This window comes from Elephas maximus, chromosome 15, assembly GCF_024166365.1.
Source record: "Elephas maximus indicus isolate mEleMax1 chromosome 15, mEleMax1 primary haplotype, whole genome shotgun sequence".
NCBI classification, from domain to species: Eukaryota; Metazoa; Chordata; class Mammalia; order Proboscidea; family Elephantidae; genus Elephas; species Elephas maximus.
Window position 1 is genome coordinate 30,136,936 of NC_064833.1, and position 26,326 is coordinate 30,163,261.

The 26,326-nt window shown below is 35.3% G+C and overlaps 1 protein-coding gene across 3 annotated transcripts in view; it reads left to right on the plus strand.

Annotated features, from left to right (window-relative positions):
- Nucleotides 1–26,326, plus strand: part of CSMD3 (CUB and Sushi multiple domains 3) — a 1,374,620-nt gene that overhangs the window by 1,195,138 nt on the left and 153,156 nt on the right. For all 3 annotated transcript variants that reach the window (XM_049854130.1, XM_049854131.1, XM_049854132.1), the window contains 3 exons: nt 711–835; nt 6,927–7,023; nt 10,480–10,584. In XM_049854130.1, the coding sequence (XP_049710087.1) occupies nt 711–835; nt 6,927–7,023; nt 10,480–10,584 (327 nt within the window). The remainder of the gene's footprint in view (nt 1–710; nt 836–6,926; nt 7,024–10,479; nt 10,585–26,326) is intronic.

Here is a 26,326-nt window from a genome sequence, read left to right on the forward strand (position 1 = left end):
GAATTAGCTGATTCTTAGAACTACGCTGATAGTACTAGTGGCATGAGAATTTTACTTTCAGGATTGTGAGAATATATACATCTGTTGTTTTAACCACTCAGTTTGTTACCATTTGTTATGGAAGCCCTAGGAAATTAGTAAAAATGGGGAAACTATTCATATCTCATAGAATTCTTAGGAGGCTTAAATGAGTTAAAATATGTAAAGTGCTTAGAAGAATGCCTAGCACATGGTAGGCTCTATATAAGTGTTAGTGATAATTGTTACCATCACCAAGCCAAAAAAAAAAAAAAAAACCTATTGTCATGGAGTCATTTCTGAATTATGAAAGGAAAAGAGACATAATTTCAAACAATTTTTAAATATATGTACGTAAAAAAGTAGATACGAGATATTTCAAGGCAGATATAGTTACTGTACTTTTTAGTTTATAATAAAATGATATGCTGTTATCAAGCTACTTATAGTATGACCTTAGATATTGCCATCGAATGTCATTCATTAATGTTGTCTAACAATTTTTAAAACTTTTTTGTGGAATAGGAAGACTTAATTTTCACGATTCTTTTGAACTTTAAAAAGCAGTATTATTAGCTGTGTTTGAAAGTCTAGTGTATCTCTAAGGTGCTATCTCTGCTTTTTTTTTTTTTTTCTTATTTTAATCCTTTGCATTAAAATTAACTCCCTCTCTTGGATTCCTTTAATTTTAGTGCCCTGTGGTGGAATTTTAACTAAGCGCAAAGGTACTATTTTGTCTCCTGGATACCCTGAGCCTTATGACAACAATCTGAATTGTGTATGGAAGATCACAGTGCCAGAGGGAGCTGGCATTCAGGTAAGGATATTTAAAATTTTCTGCTCTACATTTGTATGTTTGAGGTCAATCTTTTCAGAGATGACAGAGTGAGTGTTATTTCTGATGTTTAGCAAGCATTTTTGACTGAAATAATTGAATTTATTACTAGAAAGATATTTATTACGAGTTTGTTTTTTTAACCTGCAAGTGATAGAATGCCCAAATCAAGATGTCATAAGCAATAAGAAAAATGCATCACTCCACAAAACAGAGTCCTGAGGTAAGACGAGTCTACAGTTACTTGTCTCAGAGGTTCAGTTGTGTGATTCCTGACTCAGGTTATTTCCATCTCTCTGCTCTTCTGTCATCAGAATGTTGGCTCCAGCCGTTGTGGCCTTCAGATGGTCACAACAGTTTCAGGCATAATAGCCTTACATAGCAATAGACAATGGCCACAATGGAGTACCCCTATCCGATGTACCTTTTCATAGTTAAGAAAACTTTTCCAGGTGCCTGCCAGCAGACTTTCCCTTATGTGTTATTGTCCAAAATTGCAATCATATTCATTCCTCAACAAAACACAGGGGATAGGAAAAGATTTAGTATGATTTGGCTTAAACGAATCAAGATTAACAACCTTGAGCTGGTGAGGGGTTCAGCCTCCCCTGAAGTGCATGGTTTGCATTTAATTGAACAAAATCAGGTCTCTGTTAGCAAGGAAGACGGATGCTCTTCCATAGGCAATCAACAGTGTTTTCCACATTATTTAATTTTGGTCATTTGGGGGGAGGAATTTTCCAAATACTGTTTTACGAGATTATTCTGAATAAATTGATGGCATTTTACTGCTGATTCTTTATTTAATCTATGTAAGGTATTTATATCTTTCATGAAAATAAATTGATTATTTTTCCAGTTGATTCATAGGATTTTCCTTTAGAAACTTGAGATACATAACAGTATTGGAAACTTTCAGCTGAACTTCTTGCTGTTGTGTTAGATACCACTGAGTCAGTTCCGACTCATAGTGACTCAGTGTACAACAGAACAAAACACTGCCTGGTCCTACACCATCCTCACAATCATTGCTTTGTTTGAGCCCATTGTTGCAACCACTGTGTCAGTCTACCTCCTTGAGGGTTTTCTTTTTTGCTGACCCTCTACTTGCTAGGATCTCAAATTCAGCTTGTCCAAATTGACTTCATGATTTTTCCTCTAAACTGTGAGCTTTCCTCTAATGCTTTTTGTCTCAGAATGCTCCCCTCATCCATTTATTTGCACAAGCAAGAAATCTTGATAATTTTCTTCTGGCTCTTACTTGATACAACAAAATATATCAAGTCTTTCTTCCACGTATCTCTCAAGTAAGTCTATTTCTCTCCATTTACACTCACCACCCAAATCTAGGTGGCCATTATGATTGTTCCAGGTTCTTATTCTTTTCTAATCCATTTCCCATAAGGCAGAGTAACCTTCTGAAAAATAAAAATATAATACTGTCAAATCCCTCAATTGTCCCCTACCTCCTTAATTCCTTGACACAGCTGATTATGCCTATGTGCTCTGCCCTCATTTCTTGCCTCTTCTATCCATGTATTTCAGTTCTTTACAAAAGCTTGACTCTCTGTCATCTCTGAACCTTTGTGCATACTGTTCCCTCTGCCTGCAACACTCTCCTTGACCCACCTTCATTTAGCTATTCTTACTCATCATTTCTGTCTCAACTTAATTACAATTCTGTAGAAGAATTTCCATGAATAAAACAAGGTTAAGTCTCCTTGCTATATGCTCCCCCAGCTCCCTGTCATTTCCTTATAATATCTACCACAATGTACTCTTATTCTTTACTTAATTACCTGTGAGCTCCTTAGGGCAGTAACCTAGTCTGTTCTGGCAGCTAGCACAGTGCCTGACAGTACATGCCCAGTAAATATTTTTCAAGTGAATCAATAAGTACCAGCAGGATCAGTGGAGTTTTGACTGTTTTGTGGAGTTACCACAGCACGATGAACTTATAAGTTACCTGGAAAAAAAAAAAAAAGCTACGTCGTATATTACTTGTCCCATGCAAATATTCTTCAAAACCAGACACTTATATCAATGACACAGTGAAATCTTTCACCAAGGAAGAGCTTTGTTTCACAATTGCAATTTAGAAAAATATGTATATATATAAGTTTAGCAGAGCATTTAGTAACTAAGAGAGTATGAAGCATGTTGGACTAAAAGACTACTGAACACTTTTTTTTCTAATTAACACTTTACATGAATGCTAACCTTAGAGATATTACTAGAACACAGCTGTATACTTGAAATTGAACCAACTTCATCTAAAAGTTATATTTATCTTTAAATGACAAGATACACCTACCTGCATAGTACACCAGGTTTAAAGCAATGATTATTTTATTTGACTCTGTTGTGCTGAATATGTGTGTGAATCAATAAATCATATATGAGATGAAATGAGGTAGTGAATGTTGGAAAAAGGAGAAGAAATATTTGGAATGCTGAAACAATTACAAATAATATATAATGATTGCACATTCTTCAGAAATAACATCAAGAGATAGACATATTTGTTGCATTAATATGAAGTGAGAAGTTTGTTGGGAGGTGTGGATTCATTTTTTTTTATTACTATTTTTAGCAAAGGGTATGGGAGAGAAAATTCCAGTGGAGCCAAATTCAATAATAACAGTGATAATTTTCAAGCAAAGAGCAATCTTTATGTGAGGAATCATGGAAAGTAATATTGGTTACATAATTAGATTAATTTGTAGAATGATCACCATGAGTTATTATAATCTTCTAAATAAAGCAAAATGGCATTTGTATGTCTGTACTACTGGTCTAACAATTAGAAATGTATTCCTCAGTAAGCTAGCCTATTGCCATGATGGACAGCTTCATCAAATACAAACTCTGAAGGTTGAGTTAGTAGCTGCTTTTTAAATATCTTTTATTTGTTGACTCTCATTTGGCTATTGTCACAGTGGGTCCAGAGTCATTTTTGGGGGTCTCCTGTAGTATCCCACTTGGTCATTATGTGCTTCTACACCCTCAATGCGTTTATTACACCAAGACCACATTCACAATTTGCCCAGAATCCTAGTGGCATATTGCCTTCGTTTCCTGTAGATGCTATAACAAATTACCACAAAATTGGCAGTTTGAAACAACGGAAGTTTATCCTCTCATAGTTTCTGAGGCCAGATATCTGAAATCAGTTTCATTGTACCAAAATCAAGGTGTTGGAAGGGCTGGGCTTTCTGGAGGCTTTAGGGGAGAATTCGTTCTTTGCTTATTGAAGATTCAGGTAGCTCCAGGAATGCCTTGATTTGTGGCCACATTCCCCCAATCTCTGCGTGTGTGATTACTTTGCTTTTTCCCTTTTATCTTTGTTAAATAGTCCTCTGTCTGTCTCTTACGAAGACACTTGTAACTGCATCTAGGGCCCACCTGCATAATCTAGAATAATCTCTCTGTCTCAATAACCTTAATCACTTTTTCAAAGAGATTTTTTCCATAAAAAGTAACATTTACAGGTTCCAGGGGCCATTATTAAGCCTATTGCACATACCTCTACCCTGGGAGTAGCTTTTCCTGGAGATGTCTGTAATTTTGTTCTTGCCACCTCTGTACTTTCAATGACTCAGGAAAAAAAGATAAGTTATTATTAAATCTTCACTCATACTTCCTCTTTTATTCAAATCACACAAAATCTTGTAACGTACCCCATAACAACTTGTGTCATATCTGGGTCCTTTTCGTATTCTAGTGCTGCTGTAGCAGCAATGCCACAAGTGGGTGGCTTTAGCAAACAGAAATTTATGTTCTCACAGCTTAGGCACCGGCTCTCTGGGATGGCTCTGGAGGCAGCTCCTGATCCTTGGTCCTCTGGTGATCCTGATGTGGTGTGGCATCTGTCAACCCCCATCTGCTTGCTTCTCAATGCCTAATCTGCTTTTTTCTATCTCATAGGTTATTGGCTTAAAATACACCCTACACTGTTCTTAACATAACAAAGAAAACTCGTTCCCTAAAAGGATTATAACCACAGGTATAGGGGTTAGAATTTACAACACATGTATTTGGGAGACACAATTCAATCCAGAACTGTCCTCCTTTCTTCTCTTACTGCTGCCAACCTCATTTAGTCTTTTGTTGCTTCTGACAGGGGCTACTATAATAGACTTCAAAACTGTCTTTTCCCTTCTATTTTTTGCACCCAATTCATTGCTGTACTTAAAGTTCTGATTATGGTTTTTCCCCTTCTAAGCCCTTCAGTGAAATACTCCTCAACTGCATAATTATTATGCTGGTGTTCATTCTTTCTATTCTCTCTCTCTTTCAATCTCTCTTTGCTAAAATTCACTGAGTCCTTAATACAGGCTGAGTACAATTCTAAGTCCTTCATACACATGTTAACAAATTTAATCCTTACAACAGGTCCACTAATTAGATTCTATTATTCCAGCAATTTATGTAAGTAATCTAAGGCATAGAAAAGTTAACAATTTTCCTAGGGTCACACACTAACGGTAAAAGGAGCCAAGAAGTTACAAACCAGCTCTCTTGACTCAAAACTCTCTTTTATTTATTCACTAAGCTCTACTCTTTCTAATTTTTTTATACTTTCTTCTAACTTTACATGCATTTTTTTCCCTCATATAAATATCTTCCATTGCAACTAAATTGGATTACCAATGGCTCACTAAGCCCAGTTCATGGTTTGCCTTCTCTCTATCTTTACTCATTCAATAATTTATTTCAGTAGAAAACCTCTCCATATTTTAAACTTAACCCAGTGTCAACTTTTACATAAATCCCTACATTTTTCTTTAGCTGAATGTGATCCTTTCTTTCTTTGAACTAAAGGGGAAGAAAGATTAGATATGATGAAAAAAGCTGATAATTGTTTAAGGACATGGTGATTACATTGAAAACATACAGCCTTGGTTTTTTTCTTTTTCCTGCTCTGGAACATGGCCACTGGGTCTAATGCCAGTCACACAGGCGGGGGATCTGTTGCCATGTGGCACTCCCCCTTGGAAGATCGGCACTTGCCTGAATGAAAGAATGATGATGGATACTTTTTTTGGATGATAAATTTTTAATGAATGCAATTATTATAATTATTTAGTGAATGAGTGCTTACATTATTAACAGATTTTATCCAAACAAATAAATAGTATTAAAAAAAAAAAACTGTCCTTTTCCCTTCACCAGAATTACAGAATATTTAATAAACAAAGAATAAAATAGATAATATCTGAAGTTGTGAGGGTCCTGGAAAAACACAAGCTGTGCCAAGTGATGTGCAATGAAGTAACACATGCCTCTTTCTTTAAATAAAATTTAACAGATATGATTAGAATACTCCAGCATTTGCCTTCTCAACATCACAGTGATTCAGTTATTACAACTTTATTCATAAAAAAAATACTTTTAAAAGATGAGTCTGAAATGGTTACAAAGTATCATTTTAAGTCAACTGTATTGAGCCATATTAAAAAGTACATAGAGAATAATAATGTTACTTTTTTACAAAAAAGGGAGAGAAGAAATCGAGCAAAGGATAATGCAAGAAAAGGAAAATAAAATATATTTTTACCTAGTTCAAAAATCATATTGTATAGGATCCTATATGTTCATGTACCACAAATCTGATTATTTTTCAATAGGCTGGAAATGATTATTTCTCAAATAAGAAAACTCAATGTTTGACAAGAATATAATACTTCAAAACATCAAAGTTCACAGTTGTTTGGAATATGCATTGGAATTCCTGGCACTGAGTCATTAAAGATTAACCCAAAGCTTTCCCTAAAGAGAATGTGATAATGACAAAGACACTCTCAAGAGAATGTGGTAGTGACAGACACTCTCAAGGTTATCCCTGTAGAAAATACTGCTTAGTGTTTGTAAGCTTTTCTTATAAAAATCAGCCCATGTAGGCTAGTGCCAAAATGCCAAAGATCAGTTCCATTAAAACTCGTCTATGAAGTACCGCAGTGATGTGATCCAGGATCGGAGCTCTCTCTTCCTGGGGGTTAACTAGACTGCAGCACATTCATATACTTAGAAATGTAGATATGCGTTCTAACCAGCAATTATTATTTCACAGGTGCAAGTTGTCAGTTTTGCTACAGAACATAACTGGGATTCTCTGGACTTTTATGATGGGGGTGACAACAATGCTCCAAGACTTGGAAGTTATTCAGGTAAATAAAAGAGTTGAGCTTAATTATAATATAGATGTAATAGGTATATAAAATCTCTTTTCAAAAGGGAACTCCCCAGAACTCTGATTTGGCAGTTTTAGTTTGCTTTTATAAATTATATACAATGAACTAAATTACAAGGCTACAGGTGTGAAAGTCTTTAAAGATAATACTGAAATTGCTATTAAAAACCTTACTGTATTCTTGCTATGTTTCTATAATTTTTCTTGATGCTGTTAGGTTAATGCTAATATTTTCATCTGAGCTAAGGTTCATAAATAGTATGAATTCCTTTTCCTTAAAAAAAAAATTAACAAAAGTTAAAAATTCAACATTACTTAAAATTTCAACAATAAGAATAGATAGAGCTTGGTAATATGATATACCCACTCAGTGGAATGTTATGTGGTCATTAAAATACTTGTAGAGACTGTTGGAGACCTGGTGATGTACTGGTTAAGAGCTTGGATGCTAACAAAAAAAGTCAGGAGTTCGAATCCACTAGCTGCTCCTTAGAAACCCTGTGGGCCAGTTCTACTCTGTGCTATAGGGTCTCTATGGAGTAGACTGGATGGCAATGGGTTTTTTGATATGTAGCAGCATGGTAATGCTACAAGGTACTATGTAGGCAGAGTAAATAGAATACAAAATTATTTCCGTGAAATGGATATCATTACATAAAATTAAGACATACATATAAAAACAAGGCCAGAAGGAAACACAAAATAAAATAGTTTGGTTTCTTCAAGCAACAAGGTATCTTATTTTTTCTCTTCTTTTAATTTTGTTCAGTTTTTTAAAGGTAATTTATGCAATAATCTAAAAGCTTCCTTCAGTATACAGAAGGCAAAATAGATCCCAAAGTTCACCCTTCAGCCAAACATTACGCAGGTCTATAAAACAAACAATAACACCAGTGAGGAATGTGCTTCTTAGCTCAATCATGTAAATGAGGCCAAACGGAAGTGTCTGCCCAAAAGCAAAGATAAGGAGGTGGGAATGGACAGGAAAACAGTATGAATGGAAACAGGGAGCCTGGGCTGGAGAAGGGGAAAAGGTTGACCCATAGGGAGGATTGCAACCAATGTCACAAAACAATTCATATATTATTTAATGAGAAACTATTTTGCTTAGTGAACTTTCACCATAAAAAAATAGCACAATACAAAAAAAAAACCTTCCTTGAGCATTATGCTTTTTTAGAAACTATCTATATGGGATCAAAATGATAACAGCAACTTAAAGATTAGAGAGGAATCTTAGGGGGCAGTGAATTTATGTTAATGGGGAGGAACAACTCAGAAAAGAGGGTGAGAATAGTTGCACAACTCAACGAATGCAATCAGTGTCACCAAATGGTACATGTAAAAACATTTAAATTGGTGTATGTTTTGGTGTATAAATTCTCAACAACAAAATAAAAATTTATATATAAGAAGGCAAAATAGAGTTATAATTTGTTTATTTTTACTACTATAATTTTTAAACTCTAGAAATATGAACTGACTAAAATTTTAATATATACATTTTAACAAAAATAAGTTTGAATAGCTTTAAAATCTGATAACTAATTTTTCAGCATGGCCAATGAAGAAAGGAAAGAAGAAATCTAGAGCAGGAGTAATTTGGCTTAGGCATAAAAAATACTTTATCACATTTAGGTAGAAATCTTCTTGAAAAATCTTCTAAAATATTGAGTACACTTTTGTTTATAATAGGTTAGGTGTAGCACTTTCTTAATAAATATGACAATGAAGATAATAAAATTGGTAAATAACAGCTATTGATTACTGATTGCTGGCTCTGCACCAGGTGCTGAGTTAAACATCTGAAACATATTTCTTCATTTGATCTTTCTAGCAGTCCTGTGAGGTAGTTGAGGCTTAGAGAGATTAGGTTGTCCAGGTTGTAGGGCTAATAATGCCAGAATGGGATTGGGATCCAGCTGGTGTGACTCCAGAGCCAGAACTCTTAATCACGAAGGTCATCCTAGAGACTCAAGGCAGGTCCAGCCACCTCTTCAGTTTTGTTTACCTCTGTATTGACTGATCGCAGTTAAGACACAATGGATAGAGAGCAAGGTCAGAAAAGAAGCAAATGTGTGTTCTGTAATGAATTATTTCCGATTTCTTTTATAGAAGCCATCAATGGTTAAAGTCCACAAGGTTGCGAAAAGCAACTGTGAAGTAACTAGTTGCTGAAAAACAATGCAACACTTTCGTGAGCTTGTTGAATATTATCTTAAAACATGGAAGAATGGCAGTTATTTTTATGCCTGTCTTTTGAAACTGCTGAAGTTATAATCTAAAGGATTTTGAACTATTACTTTGCTCAATGTTAAATAGACAAAAAGTACTTAGCTCAAGCAAATATTTCATATGTCCTAGCTCAGTAATTGAATAAACTAACATTGATGCACTCCAGAAGTGCAGAAGAACACCATTATGACGCATTTCCTGAGCGACAAGGCTAACACCATTGGGCTTTTTTGAAAGCCACCTACCAGCTTTGTTGTCTGAGTATGAGAGACATTAAGATTCTTGATGTGGTATAAAAAACCCATTGCCATTGAGTTGGTTCTGACTCCTAGTGACCCTATAGGACAGAATAGAACTGCCCCATAGGGTTTCCAAGGCTGTAATCTTTACAGAAGCAGATTGCCATATCTTTCTCCCGAGGAGCAAGGTGCTGATGAAGGTTTCAAACTGCCAACCTTTTGGTTAGCAGTGAAGTGCTTAACCACTGCACCACCAGGGCTCCTTTGATGTAGTATAGAAGAACATATATTAAAAATATATATAATCACTGTTAACACAACCATGCACCCATTGCTGTCGTATTGGTTCCTACTTATAGTAACCCTATAGGATAGTGTAGAACTGCCCCATCTGGTTTCCAAGACAGTAATCTTTACAGGAGCAGACTGCCACATCTTTCTTTAGTGGAACAGCTGGAGAGTTCAAATTGCCAAGCCTTTGGTTAGCAGCTGAGAACTTTAACTACTGCACCACCTGAGCTCCTAGGGGTAATAAATGACTATGTTATCTGAACCCATACAAAGTCTTACATTACTGTACCATAAAAACACATGCAGATGTCAAAATTAAGTTTATTATAAGCTCATGCGTGGAAAATTGAAATCCGTATGAAATTAAAAATGTTTATTTTAGGGGACCTGTAAAATTTAGTAAGCTGAATTTTGCCAGCTGTCTTTGGTCCTACCTACTTTTAGGAAGCAGTCTAACATGATCTCGAATATCTACCTCTTAGGAAATAGGAAAAGCAAAATGAAAGAGGAATGTCAAAGAACTATTTAAATTAAAAATTATTGAAATACAGCTCCACCAATACTAATTTAATCATAATCTATTGGCTAGTTAGTAGGTAACATATTGAATTTCACTATAATATTTACTGTATAGTGATCATTGACCTACATTTCATTTATCATTTCAGGAACAACAATACCCCATCTTCTGAACAGTACATCTAACAATCTGTATTTAAATTTTCAATCAGATATCAGTGTTTCTGCTGCAGGATTTCATCTTGAATACACAGGTAAAAATAATATGTGCTATTCAGGAAGTTAAAAACAAGCTTGTATTTCTTTTAAAAATTACTTTGCTGAATATAGAAATTACAGTGACTTTCCAAATAGGAATATTCAGTCTTACTTTCTTAAGGTTTTGAAATGTTTCTTTTATTCAATTACAAATTATATGTGTATAGTTCTAATGATTTTTAGCAGAGTTATAAGTATTTTCAAAATGTGGAAGAAGGAATTGGCTCTTGTAGAAATTTTGAAATTGGAATTGGAGTAAGTGGTTTTTCTTCTTGGATGTTATTGTTACTTGCATCCAGTTGGCTTCAACGCTAGCAACCTTCATACAGCAGAATGCACATTGCCTGGTCCTACAGCATTCTCATAATTGTTGCTGTGTTTGAGCCGATTGTTGCAGCCATTGTATCAATTGATCTCATTGAAGGTCTCCCTCTTTTTCAGTGATCTTCTAATTTATGGGTAGGAAACACATATTTGTTTCCCAATTCCTTACGATAATTTTAGACACAAAACAAATTAGGTACTTAGTTAAATATATTCCTGCAACATTATTTTTTTCCCTATATAAAACTATGACAGGCATAATTAGGTGACTATGTGGGTAATTATGGGTTTAACCATTTCTTATATAATATAAGCTCCAGAAAGTCAGCACCTGTCATGAAGACAGGACCATGTCCATTTAGTTTGTCATTGTTTCTCTAGCACTGAACTTATTAGGCACTCAGAGTACATTTGTTAAATGAATGAATGCATGGGCTCAATAATTGGAAGTAGAAGATAAAATATATATAAATAACATTGGCATATGTCAATGCCATCAGTACACCTATACTGATGCTAATGTTTATAAAAGGTTTAGAATGTAGGTCTGTAAGCACTTTTTAATGATGTGCTGCTTGCCTCTGCTTCCTGGAGGTACCCTACTGAAGATTACCTCCTCAATATCACTTTGTCCTGGCTTCTTAGTTCCCATTGTAATATCATTACCTGAACTGGAAGTTCTGATAGAAGAGAAACTCCCTGTGGGAAAGAACAGAGGCTGCAGTGTTTTCTACAAGTATAAAAAACAAAACAAAACAAGACAAAAAAACAAGTATAAGCATATATTAAATAAATACTGGTTCATTGATTTTTAACTTTTTTTTTTTTTTTTTGGTTTTACAGTGATGTATTTACTTTCCTGCTACTCTAACCCTCAGATACAATAAATGTAAAATTTTAATATAAATACACAACAAATCTATAGGAGATTCATTCATTCATGCTTCATTTAACCAACTAATATTTTGAACACCTACTCTGTGCCAATTGGTATACTTGACATGGGGAATACAAAGATAAATATGTCATGGTCTCTTTTTTGATGAGACCACAGCCTAGAAGGGGAGACAGAAATAAAGCATTAATACAGTATTATGAATTCAGTAATAGAGATGTTTACGAAAAGCAGTAAGTAAGTAGTTCCATCTAGGAAGTACAGCGAGGACCTCGAACAGGATACTCGAGATCAATCTTAAGGAATAGCAGGAGTTTAACAATTAGATAATGAGGGATAGATATTTTCATCAGAGGAAGCTTCATGTTTAGACAGAGCTGTGGAAAGTGATGCATTAGGGGACTTGTGATTACCTTAGTAGGGATGGTGAACAAGTTTTAGGGAGCACCTGGAGCTAACATTGTTTATATAAGCAAGGCCATTCCTGGGAGGTGCAGGATATCATCATCAGGAGTTTGACTTTGTTGTAGGTGAGGCAATTAAAAAGCAGCTTATGTTTTGATAGTTATTCATAATACAGATATTGTCATACTCACATATAAACTGAAGAAACCATTTTTAAGTCCCTTGTGTACAACTTTTGCATTTCTGAAATGTATTGTTGAATGCTGAAAGGAGCACTTATTTGTACAGTCATATTAGCTTAATATCCATGATATATTCTGTGTAATAGGACGTTATGTGATTTGGAAATTGTGCAAACACCATATCCTATACAAACAGTCCTCAGATTACGAACAAGTTCCATTCCTAAGTCTACCTTTAAGTTGAATTTGTATTTAAATCAGAACAGTTAGGTATGGTTCATATCTAATGTCAGTCAAATGTTTGTCTTAGTACATAGTGTATAGTATACTTTTCTATGCATTAAAAAAAATTAAAGAAACACTTCCAGATACACTAAAACATCTTGAACATACTACTACTATAATAATAATAATATTTTGATGTGTATCACAAAGTAGCACCTGTTCATTATTACAAACCATTGTATGTACCTTGAATTCTTAATATAATAGGCTTTACGGGGGTTGTTTCATAACTATGGGTTGTGTGTAAGTCAGACATTCATAACCCAGGGACTGCTTGTATAACCTTATGGGAGCTTGGGTATATATGTGGTTGGGTGTTGCCCAAATGGATGTTATGCAGCGCATAACTGCAAAAGATAAATAGTATGAATCATTTAAAAATAATGAGATTATTTATTCAATTATCTAGATTCTTTTTCAAACTGTTCTTTTGATTAGAAACTTTTAATTATTCTCAATAAATGAAGGAAATTGAGTTACAGCTCGATCACTAAATAATAGATTTTATTATTACAAAGTGGCTTACTGCACTGAAGAGAGAATATGGAGTTTTACTGCATTTCTTAAGGGAAAGCGATGACTAGTAGATTCAAATCTTCTGGCAATTTTAGATGCTTAAAAGTCAACATCTTTGATAGGCCTTTGCTGTTAGGTGCCATGGAGTTGCTTCCAACTCATAGCAACCCTACATGCAACAGAAATAAACATTGCCTGGTCCTGTGCCATCCTCACAATCATTGCTATGTTTGACGTTATTTTTGCAGCCACTCTGCCAATTCATCTCATTGAGAGTTTTCATCTTTTCCACTGACTCTCTGCTTTACTAAGCATGATGTCCTTCTCCAGGGACTGACCTATACTGATAACACGTCCAAAGTATGTGTGACAAAGTCTCACCATCCTCGCGTCTAAGTAGAATTCCCTCTGTACTTCTTCCAAGACAGATTTGTTTGTTCTTCTAGCAATCCATGGTGTATTCAATATTCTTTACCAAAGCCATAATTCAAATGCATCAATTCTTTTTCAGTCTTCCTTATTCATTGTCCAGCATTCACATGCATACGAAGCAATTAAAAATACCATGACTCGTGTCAGGTGCACCTCAGTCCTCAACTGACATATTTGCTTTTTAAAACTTTAAGGAGATTTTTTTGCAGTAGATTTGCCCAGTGCAATGCATTACTTGATTTCTTGACTGCTTCTTCCATGGACATTGATTGTGGATTCAAGTAAAATGAAATCCTTGACAACTTTAATATTTTCTCTGTTTATCATGATGTTGCTTATTGACCCACTTGTGAGGATTTTTGTTTTCTTTAGGTTGAGGTGTAATCCACACTGAAGGCTGTGGTCTTTGATTTTCTTCAGTAAGTGCTTCGAGTCCTCTTCACTTTCAGCAAGCAAGGCTGTATCATCTACATATCACAGGTTGTTAATGAATCGTTCTCCAGTCCTGATGCTGCATTCTTCATCATATACAGATTGAATAAGCATGGTGAAAGGATACAACCCCAAGGCACATTTTTCCTAATTTTATACCATGCAGTATCCCCTTGTTCTGTTCAATTAACTGCCTCTTCGTCCATGTACAGGTTCCTCATGAGCACAATTAAGTGTTCTGGAATTCTTATTTTTCACAGTGTTATCCATAATTTGCTGTGATGCACACAGTGGAATGTCCCTACGTACTCAATAAAAACCAGGTAAACATCCTTCTGGTATTCCCTGCTTTAGCCAAGATCCATCTGACATCAGCAATGATATCCTTCATTCCACGTCCTCTTCTGAATCTGGCTTGAATTTCTGGCAGTTCCCCGTTGATGTACTGCTGCAACAATTTTTTAAATTATCTTTGACTTAATTTTATTTTCATGTGATATTAATGATATTGTTCAATAATTTCCACATTCTGTTGTATCACCTCTCTTTGGAATAGCCACTTCTATGAATCTTTTCCAGTTGGTTGTCCAGGTAACTATCTTCCAAATTTCTTGGCATAAATGAGTGAGTGCTTCCAGCATTGCATCCATTTGTTGAAACATCTCAACTAGTATCCTGTCAATTCCTGGAGCCTTGTTTCTCACCAATGCCTTCAGTGCAGCTTGGACTTCTTCCTTCATTACCATAGATACTTGATCATATGCTACCTCCTGAAATGTTTGAACGTGGGCCAGTCTTCTGGGTACAGTGACTCTGTCTATTCCTTCCATCTTCTTATGATGCTTCCTGTATCCTTCAGTTTTTTGCCCACAGAGTCCTTGAATATTAGGAAACCCAGGTGGTATAGTGGCTAACAGCTATAGCTGCTAACCAAAAAGATGGCAGTTCAAATCCACCAGGCACTCTAATTTAAAAAATAATGTTGAGTATCTACTATATAAAAAATATTCTGATTTGAGCTATAGGAGATTGGAAGATGAACGAGACACAATCTATTTTCCTAATCTTGTAAAAAAACCTATTACATGGAGAACATTTTCCCTTATACTTATGATTATTTTTCCATCAATGTTATAACTAGTTTTTTCTATAAAGTGAGTAGTCAAGTAATGCCAATGTTTTCTAAATCAGTTATCTGAATCGAATTAAAAAATGTAGGAAAGAATTTGCCATTGGTAGTGAATGAATATAAGAAAGAATACTCTATCAATGTATTTTAGGTACAGTTGCTTTAAATAATGAGACTACCAGTTCTCCATGTAGAGGCTACTGTCATCGAATGCCATTTAATTCGTTAGCTTTGAATTCACATAGTCTAAAGCACTTATTCTCATAGTCATGTTTAGGGTTCAAACTGATCCCCAGATACTTCTTAAGAATCATTAACTATCTGGATTATCCAAGCAAGAGAAAAACAGACAAAAATCTGAGCAACATATTTAGGCATTCTAAGGACAGTGTTAACTGTATTTTTCAAAAACCACAAGGCAGCAGCCTATTAGAAGAGAATGAGATTAAATTAGAAGAGGATGAGATTACTACCAAAAATTTTAAGCATTGTGTTGTGAGACCTTAACTAAACTATAAAAATATTTACTAACCGCTTCTTTTTAATTGAAATAAAATACTAAAGAACTTACTGCTTTAAATTAAATGTAATTAGTAAAAAAAAAAACCTGTAAAGGTATAGTAAAATAATAATTATATCAAATTACAATTCAACAAACAAAATATCTCCAGGTAGATAAAAATTTTTTGGAAAAATTAAATAAAGGCCTCGCCAGATTGTTACACTTGGTAACATTGTCACATGAAATTACAGTTTTATGTGTTGGATGTGTTATTTTAAATCAAATTCAGCAAATATAGACTGAATCAGAGATAGAAAAAGAAAGGTGTGCAGAGAACTAGATGAGAAAAAAGAAAGTTATAGGGTATAGAAAAAGGGAAGCAAGTAAGAAAGAGGAACATTTCAAGAAAGAAAAGAGAAAATGATGCATTCAGTGGTCAGTAGTTAAATCAGTGCTAAAGGATGACTAATGTACTTTAATTAAAAAAGGTTTTGGAATATACTTAATGTTTTCAAATTCATTGTTTAGTCAATAAGAACATTAGCCTAGTATTTGCAAGGTATTAACTATGTGCAAGGGAACTGGGGGAGGGTTGCAGAATTAAAATTACTAATAAATTCTGCTCTACTCTTTAAGGACAAACATGAAACAAAGCATGGCAGTATTTTTGGGTGCTTTTTTTTTTGTTAATAACAGATTGAAAAGCAGAGATATTTCGGTTTCTTCAGTTAAAATGTGTTTAGTGGGTCAAGCACTGCATACAGCAGCTGTGGTACGGAAAAGGTTCAGCAGGACAATCTGAAAAGCCGACTGCCACTGCGTTGCACACGTTCAGAAACTCCAGAGAATACAGTGCCCTCTACACAGAGTGACTTTTTTTTTTTTTTTTTTGCAAATAATCCGTTTTGTTTATGGAAAGAGCACCTTAACTGCTGTCAAGTTTCAGAATGATAAGCTTCCCTTTGTGGACAAATGGGTATGTTGTGGTAACTCAGGATATCTGTGCATTTGTGGAGGCAGATTATAATAACTAGACATAGATATTTTAAATAAATATGTATTCAGAAACTGGCACTGTTACTGGTAGAGCTATAAGGATGCAATAGCCACTGTGAGATAAACTATTTCTTAATGAGTATAAACAAGAAATATAAGAATATTTGAAAAAAAAATCTTTCAGTATAGATACGTAGGAAAAGGAAAATGCTTAAACAGCTTGGGTGCTGGGAAAAATAATTGTGTATGTGAGTGGTATGTATGTGTGTAAACAAAAATGGTTATATTCACATTTTCCCTGTTGAGGAAACACCTATTGGTGGCACATCTTTGGTATTCCTTTCACAACAATTTCTCAAATAAAATTTCTGCCCACAAGGTAATGTAAGGGAGGAATCACAATAGGAAAATAACAGCTTCAAATTCACACTGTGATTGCCAGCAACAGATGCAAAAGGCTTTAAGGTATCCTATGATTTCAGAAACCTATAAAAAAAAGAATAAATTTTTTTCCCCTCATCCAAGAAAGCAGGCTCTTTCTATATTCCTAGAGGGATATTTTATACACTAAAAGTTTCAGGAGACATGGCAGGTGTTCTTCTGTCTTAGGAAATGGGAATTTGGCTGAGTTTATTTTAGCAAGTGAGTATTTTCTCTGACTTTCCTATATGATGACAAAGTTTTCAGGAAAAGAATATACAGTATTTCTAATGGCACGGTTACTAGACAGATTAATCCTTCATCAGTGTGGATATATTATATGCACTTTATTTATTTGAAAGATAAATGCCAACAAATAAAAAAATAGGCTGGTTTTTATCACATAATATCTATCCCCCCTTAAACTTGAGATAATGACATTTTAACTTTGGGATGTCAAACTCATATTACTGTTGTTGCTATTTTTGTCTTTGTTGTTGTTGTTATTACTATTATTATAGTGACAAATCTTATATCCCTTCTGCCTAATCTATTCTTCCCACATCTTGTTCTTATTTATTATTCTAGATACCCATTTTGATGTTTCTAGATACCCATTTCATAACATTACTTTTTTATTCCTTATTAAACAAAGGCAACATTCTTTAACAGCTTCTATAATCTGAGTTGGAAACCCTGGTGGCGTAGTGGTTAAGTGCTACGGCTGCTAACCAAAAGGTCGGCAGTTTGAATCTGCCAGGTGCTCCTTGGAAACTCCATGGGGCAGTTCTACTCTGTCCTCTAGGGTTGCTATGAGTCGAAATTGACTGGGTGGCACTGGGTTTGGTTTTTTTGGTTTATAATCTGAGTCTTTTTTTTACTATGCGTATTTCATAATGGAAAACCTGGTGGCGTAGTGGTTAAGTGCTACAGCTGCTAACAGAAGGGTCAGCAGTTCAAATCCGCCAGGTGCTCCTTGGAAACTCTATGGGGCAGTTCTACTCTGTCCTATAGGGTCACTGTGAGTCGGAATTGACTCGATGGCACTGGTTTTTTTGTTTGTTTGTTTGTTTATTTCATAATAGTCCTCCACTTAAACAAATGAAGTAACTATTTGTTCTAGGTAGACCAAGAGTTTTTCTTAGCTCTCCCCTTCCCTTCCCTCCATGGGACATGCCCCAAATCTCTCCTTCCTTTTTCTAGCCAAAACTCTCTTACATTCTGTTTTAACTTCATTGACTCAATCAGTCCATCCAGAAATGGTTTTTTCTTTCTCCGGACTCTGACATTACATACTTTTCATCTCTCTCAATGCCTATATCCATTCCATGAACAATTAATTAGTGAACAATTTTTATATTCCAGACATTGCTCACATTAGTAAATAAAAGAGATAATATACTCTTGTCCCATGGAACTTACAGTGTAGCAGAAGACAGACAAAAAATAAAAATATAATACATTGGTAAGGTAAATAATATTTCAGAAAGTAGTAAGTGTCATAGAAAAAAATAGACAAAGAGTGAGGAGATCAGTACTGGTAGGGCTGAAGAGGGGGATGTTACAATTTCAATAAGGTAGTCAGGACAGGCCTTACAGAAATAGTGATATTTGAACAAAGAATGAAAGGAGGTTCAGGATGAAATCTTGCTGATACCTGAGGAAATAGTGTTCTAGGGAAGAGCCAGCAGAAATATGCGAAAAGACAAGTATGATGGTCAGAAAGAAGGTAAGGGTTGTAGGAAATGAAGTAAGAGATGAAAGGAAGGTGGGGTCTTCTTATAAGCCATTGTACGGTCTTTATTTTTTCCTTTAAATAAAATGCAGAGTTGTTAGGGAATTTTGAGCAGAAGAATGAAATGCTTTGACTTACAAAGTACTGTGATGTTTTCTAATTACTAATGTGTAAGCAAATCATTTTAATTAGCATTCTTGCATTATCTCTCAATGAATCCTAAGCTACTTGAGGGGAGTGTGTTGCACATTGTTTATTTATGACAGGGTACAACACAATGTGTTGCTCTGATTGCATCCTCAATTAATATTTGCTGGAAACCTGAAAAAGCAATGACTACATTTATCCAAGTTCGATTATCACTTTGTACAACTGTGAGCTATGTACATTGTCTATTACCACACGGGTACTCAAAGATCTAACTGCAAACAAGCTAATTGCACAAAGTATGCCAGTTTCTATTAAGTTCTTTTGTAGTTACTTATTAAAGAAGAAGGGTTAGACTTAGGAAACCACATTTTTTTTTTTTTCCAGAGAAGAAAAGCTTTTTTTGTGGTTGTTTTCTGTACCACTTTGTCTTCTTCTCAGGCATTAAATAAAATAAATTGCTTAAATTCTATTTATTTAAATTTGGGTCAAATGTTTTCACACTTTTTTCCTTTAAAAGTACTTGAAGTAAAGACAACTATTTCTTGGTTTGATAAATACTAATATTTGGGGCTTACACTCACTGATCTGTCCACGATGGCTTTCAAAGTTGGTCCACCCACGGTACAAGTAGCCAGTTATATCGGAGCAGTGTAAACTGTTACTAGCTGTAAGTATTTTAGTCACTGCTTAGGTTCTTTCTTTCAATAGTAGCTAGTAGCATCTCCATCATTATTATTATAATCATAATAATAATGAACTTTAAGTACTCAGTATATGCCAAGCACAGTGCTAAATGTTTTATAGACATATGTTTATATAATTTTCCAAGCAACACTGAGGCAGATATTATTTTAAACTCTATTTTGTGAATGGCAAAACTGAGGTTAAGAGAATACACTGAGCTCCAGGTTTTCAAAGTTAGTAAGTAGTAGAAGTGAGAAGACTGAAGAAGAATTGATGCTTTTGAATTACGGTGTTGGCGAAGAATATTGAATATACCATGGACTGCCAAAGGAATGAACAAATCTGTCTTGAATAAATATGACAAGAAAATTCCTCAGAAGCAAGAATGGTGAGATTATGTCTCACATACTTTGGACATGTTACCAGGAGGGATCAGTCCCTGGAGAAGGATCACACTTGGTAAAGTAGAGGGTCAGCGAAAAAGAGGAAGACCCTCAATGAGATGGACTGACACAGTGGCTGCAACAATGGGCTTAAGCATAACAATGATTGTGAGGATGGAGCAGGACCAGGCAGTGTTTCATTCTGTTGTACACAGGGTTGCTCTTGACAGCACATAACACCTACAACAGAAGTGAAATAATTTGACTCCAGAGCTGGCAGTGTTAACTACTGTATTATAGCCCTCTGTATAATCTCGTCCCATAATTTCCCAACTCCGTATTACTTCCCAAATAAAAGAACAATCTCATTCCTTTATTTATTAAATATTGTTGAGCACCTACTAAATGCTAAGTATATTTTCTTGGTGTGGGGGCTAAAAATTTGTATAAGATTCAGTACTAAGAATTTTTCAGTGTAATGAGAGTTAAAAAAAAAAAGAAAGAAAGAAAGAAAACAAAACCATTGCTGCTGAGCCGATGCCAAATCATAGAAACCCTGTTGGACAGAGTAGAACTGCCCCATAGGGTTTCCAAGGAGCAGCTGGTGAATTCAAACTGTAGACCTTTTGATTAGCAGTCAAACACTTAACCACTGTGCCACCAGGTCCCTGTGATGAAATTAAGGACACTCAAATGATTAATTTCAAAATGGTGAAAGTACGGTAAGAATGTTCATATAAGTTGATTTTTTTTCAGCTATTTGTGCACTATAATCACCTTGAAGTTTTTTTAAAAATCCAGATGACAAGACCCCACCCTAGAAGCTCAAGTCAGTATTCCTGATATTCAGACAAGCATTTGCATTTTCACCGAGCTCCCCAGGTGACTTTCACAATGATCGAAGAATCAGGACAATTTTTATAATTCAGATGATGGCAAAAGGAAGACGGTGATCAAATCTGTTGGGGTTACTGGTGATGATGAAGTGAGGGAAGACATCATCAGAGGGGAGACAGAAGCCCTTTCGAAGAATTAAAGGATAGCTAAAAAAAAAAAAAAAAAAAAAAATTTTTTTTTTTTTTTTTTTTATGGAAACAGCCTGGTGCTTTGAAGGGTCCTCCTGGCATACAGGTGGATACAAGATTTAATTCTGGAGTTCGACTCTGGTTTATGTCTTAGCACTACAATTTGCTAGCCATGCGATACTCGAGAAATTACTGAGGTTCCCTCAAAATCCAGTTTTCTCATCTGTATAAGATATTAACTGGAATATTTGTTTTAGAATTAAATGAGATAATCCATGTAAAGTGCCTAGCACATAGTAAACCATCAATAAATATCACCTTTTCTTGCTGATGAGATAACATCAGAGCCAAAATAGCTGAAGAAGTCAAGTGGTGTTTTAAGTGTCAGAAGGTAAGATTATAGAGGTGGCAGAGTATTTTCTAGTAGAGCAAGACCCATTGAAGTGTTTCAATTTGGAGAGCAACATGATCAGTCTTGAATTTTAGAAAGTCTCCTTTATTTTTGAAAATGGAGAATGCATTGCATATAGAGAACAAGCCAGAGGAAAGTAGTTCTAGGGGGTGCTATTGCAATAGTTCACATGAGAAACTCAAAGATGGTAATCGTGGTTATGTAATGAAATAGAACTACATTCTGGAAATATTAAGGAGTAAAAATGAAAATATTTATGGCCAGTTAAATGCTGAGGATGTGAAGGAGGGAGTGGTAGAGGATGCTTCTTAAGTTTATGATCTGTTTTTGTTTTTACTTTAGACAGTATAACTTTATATGGCCACGTTTTTGCTTTATTCCATTGGATAGCTGGCCTTTCAGTTACTTAGACATTTTCATTGATTTCTAACCCTTAAGTATTGATGTACCTAAATCAAGATCAACATAAGCACTTTCATTTAACTGTAATAATTAGACCTTGCACCTTGCAGTGCGATTTAGGAACCAAAGTATTTCCTGATTTTACTACTGATAATACCAGTATATATATATAAAAAAATCAAAACCACTGCCATTGAGTTGATTCCGAGTCATAGTGACCCTATAGGACAGAGTAGAACTGCCCCATAGAGTTTCTCAGGAGTGCCTGGTGGACTTGAACTGCCGACTTTTTGGTAGGCAGCCATAGCACTTAACCACTACCAGTATACATACAGGTATATTCTTAAAAGTTTGAAGTCTATATGGACACCACATTATACATGAGTCAGAATCGACTTGATGGTAATGGGTTTGGTTATATACATATATGTGTGTGTGTGTGTGTATATATATATATATATATATATATAGAAACCCTGGTGGCGTAGTGGTTGAGAGCTATAGCTGCTAAGCAAAGGGTCGGCAGTTTGAATCTGCCAGGCTCTCCTCGGAAACTCTATGGGGCAGTTCTACCCTGTCCTCTAGGGTCGTTATGAGTCGGAATCGACTCGATGCCACCGGGTTTGGTTTCATATATATATATATACACACACACACTCACACATATATATAAAACAAAACAAAGCCCATTGCCGTCAAGTCGATTCCGACTCATAGGGACCTTGTAGGACAGAGCAGAACTGCCCCATAGGGTTTCTAAGGAGTGGCTGGTGGATTCGAACTGCCAACCTTTTGCTTAGCAGCCGAGCTCTTAACCACTGTGTCACAAGGGCTCTAGTGGCCTAGTGGTTAAACATTTGGCTGATAACCAAAAGGTTGACAGTTCAAACCTACCAGCTGCTCCTTGGAAACACTGTGGGGCAGTTATAAGGTCTCTATGAGTCAGAATCGACTGGATGGCATTAAGTATATATATATATATATATATATATATATATACACACACACACATATATATTTGTTGTTAGTTGCCATTGAGTCAATTCTGACTTATGGCGACACCGTGTGTTACAGAGTAAAACAGCTCCATAGGGTTTTTAAGGCTCTGACCTTTCGAAAGGAAATCTCCAGGCTTTTCTTCCAAGGCACCTCTGAGTGGGTGCCAACCTCCAACTTTTCAGCAAGTAGTCAGGCACGTAGCTATTTGTGCCGCCCAGGGACTCAAACACACACACACACACACACACCACACACACACACACACAGAGAGGCACGTATTTTAATTAATATATTTCTTAGAGTAGTTTTAGGTTTACATAAATATTGCACAGAAAGTACAGAGAATTTCTATAAACCACTTCTCCCTCCTGCATACAGTTTCATCTGTGATTTATATCTTGCATTGGTTTGGTATAATTGTAACAGTTAATGAATTAATATTGATACATTATTGTTAACTAGACTTTGTGATTCACGTTATGATTCATTCTTCATGTTGTATGGGTCTGTGGGTTTGACAAATGCATAATGTCATATATTCACCATTACAGTATCATACAAGGTAAATTTACTGTTCTTAAAATGTTCTGTGCTTCATCTGTTCATCCCTCTTTTCCTCCCCTGAATTCCCGGCAACCGCTAATCTTTTTTGCCATCTTTATAGTGTTTTCTAAAATTTCATATGTTTAGAATCATACACTATGCAGCTTTATCAGACTGGCTTCCTGTATGTATTTATATATTTAATATTTGTAGTTGTTGTCAACTGTTGTCGGGTCGGCCCCTGACTCATGCTCCATTGTAGGTTATATAACCTACAAAGAAGCATGAGTCAGGGCTATAGCATAGTGGTTAAGGAAACCCTGGTAGCATAGTGGTTACTTGCTATGGCTGCCAAACAAAAGGTCGGCAGTTCAAATCCACCAGGTGCTCCTTGGAAACCATATGGGGCAGTTCTACTCTGTCCTATAGGGTTGTTATGAGTTGAAATTGACTTGATGGCGATGGGTTTGGTTTGGTTTTTGGTTTATACCATTTATATATATATATATATTTTCTTATCAGAGAAAGAAGCTGAAATGTTGGGAGGGGGCCTTAATTGGTGTTTTGTGACACGGATCATGAGTCGGCATAAACTGCACTGTTCATTGTACTGGTAATGTTGCTGGGTAAAAAGCCATGTGACTAGATGTAGATTGCACTGAGTTTAGGTAATAGAATTTATCCGAGATTTTGTTTATATAAAATATCAAAATTTCTTTCTCCTGCTCCATTATTATCCTGAGAAGTGGGGGTCAATTTTTAAAATGTCAGTTTGTGTTTTTGCTGTTTCGCTATCTTTTTAAAGATAGGCCCTCATGGTTGTGGCTATAAGTTTTGAATACGTATATTTGTTGCTAAGGAGAAATGTTTCTAGTGCATAAAATGCCATTAAGTATATCAATTATTAATGGGTTTAACCTGTAGGGTGGCCATGAGTCAGAATCAACTCAATGGCAATGGGTTTAGTTTTGTTTTTTTCTGTCACTTGGATTTTGTATTTGTCTGTTGACTGTAAAATGCCTATGTCTCTTCCATCACATCTCTTTACATTTGTTGAAAGACACATTTAAATCTCACTGGTGGAAATCCTAGAGGGACCATGCCGCATCTGTACATCAGTGAGGCGTTTAGGGTTTTGAACTCTTAACACGCACGTATTTTGAAACGGGAAGCTAGATGCAGTGATGGTATTTGCAAATTTGGGGGTTCTCAAAGATCTCAGGACGTATTATCTGAGGTAGACAAAGGTCAAAGAGCACTGCTATGATATCTGCTATCATAATTTTGCTGTAAATCCTGGAAAAACTTAGAGGGTCTGAAAGCATCTTTCCATCCTGTGCAATAGTTGTAGAGCTAAACTGAATACTCAAAAGTATAAGAATAGTCATAAAATAGTAAATGCCCAGAAATCCATCCATGGTACTCCAGTTTATAGATAAAAAAGGGTTCAGCACAACAGTTATTTTGTTGCTTTCCATCCTGTATGATTAAGAGATAAAGCATTAGGTCTTAATGAGTTTGCTTTTGTAATCACTAAAAATGGTCTCCTCCTTTGGCCTAATTAGGTAATTATTTGAGAAAAGAGAATTTTAAGATCAATTGTTTTTTACTTACACTAATTTTCTTGTTCTAACTAGTTTATGCACATTAATATTTCATAAAATATTAATTGTAGAGACACCTTCTGCCCAAATTAAATGTTAATATTTGTCATTTCTAATTTCAACTACCATTAACACAGACTATGATACATACAAATAAGCATAATTGATCTTTATAAATACATTTTCCCACTTAAACCCTAGAAGGCCCTTACAGTTTTATTATAGTTCGTTTCCTCTGTTCTTTTAATCAAAATCTATTTCCTGGCTATCTCACTGACTTTTTACCTGTTCATAATGTTGACTTAGAGATACTTTTAGCCTAAGGTTCTGAATTCTGTAAAGATCATGGTTTTGTCTTCATAAACTTTATTTATTTATTCTTGAGCTAATTTTTTTTGGGTTGTGAGCTAATAATACTTCTCCTGGTCCCCTGGGCTTTCACACAGCATGATCAATAGCACCTTTGCTATTTGAGTCGAAAGACTCAAAGTTCTTAAATTCTTGGCATTTTATATACATCTTTATATATTTTTCTTTATATGAATATTTCTAGATGTTTATATGAAACCTATTGCTCTCCAACATACAGGGATAAAACCTCATGCCGATAGGAAAACTATCCTTTAACAGAGTTATCTATCGAAAACACAAAGTAACAATCATGCTTTCTACCTTCAAACCAGTCAATAGTAAGGTTCACATTTACTGAGAGCTTACTATATTCTGACACTGTTCTAAGTATTATATATGTTTTGTTTTCTTTAAATATCACAACATTCCTATGAAGTGGTCTTATTTTATTTTAGAGACAAGTTAATTGCTATGAGTTGGCTTCTCAGACTCTCCATGCAACTAGTGGAGCCAGGCTTCACAAGAGGTTGAACTCTTAATGACTCTTAGTGAGAATTCAGATTCTCCTCTCCTCCCATTATGCACAGAAGGAAAGTCCAATTTTCTAATTTGCTTAAGATTTTAAGACTCTTCACAAACTGTTTCCTGCCTCTTTTTTCAGCTTCATTTCTTGATGCTTTTCTCAAATTCAGCAGTGCATTTGGGGAAAATACTCCTCTTCCCTTTCATAAAAAGAAAGGTCACTTTTTAAAACTTTATACCTTGAACATGACATTTTCTCTGCCAGAAAAGTGACACTTTCCTTCTTCCTTATTATCATGAATGGGCAAACCCATCATTTTTCCATGGGTTATTTCCTTCTGAGACAATTATTTAAACAAAAAATCTCCAGTTATTGTGATGGTGTTACTACACAATAATTGCCCTCCCTG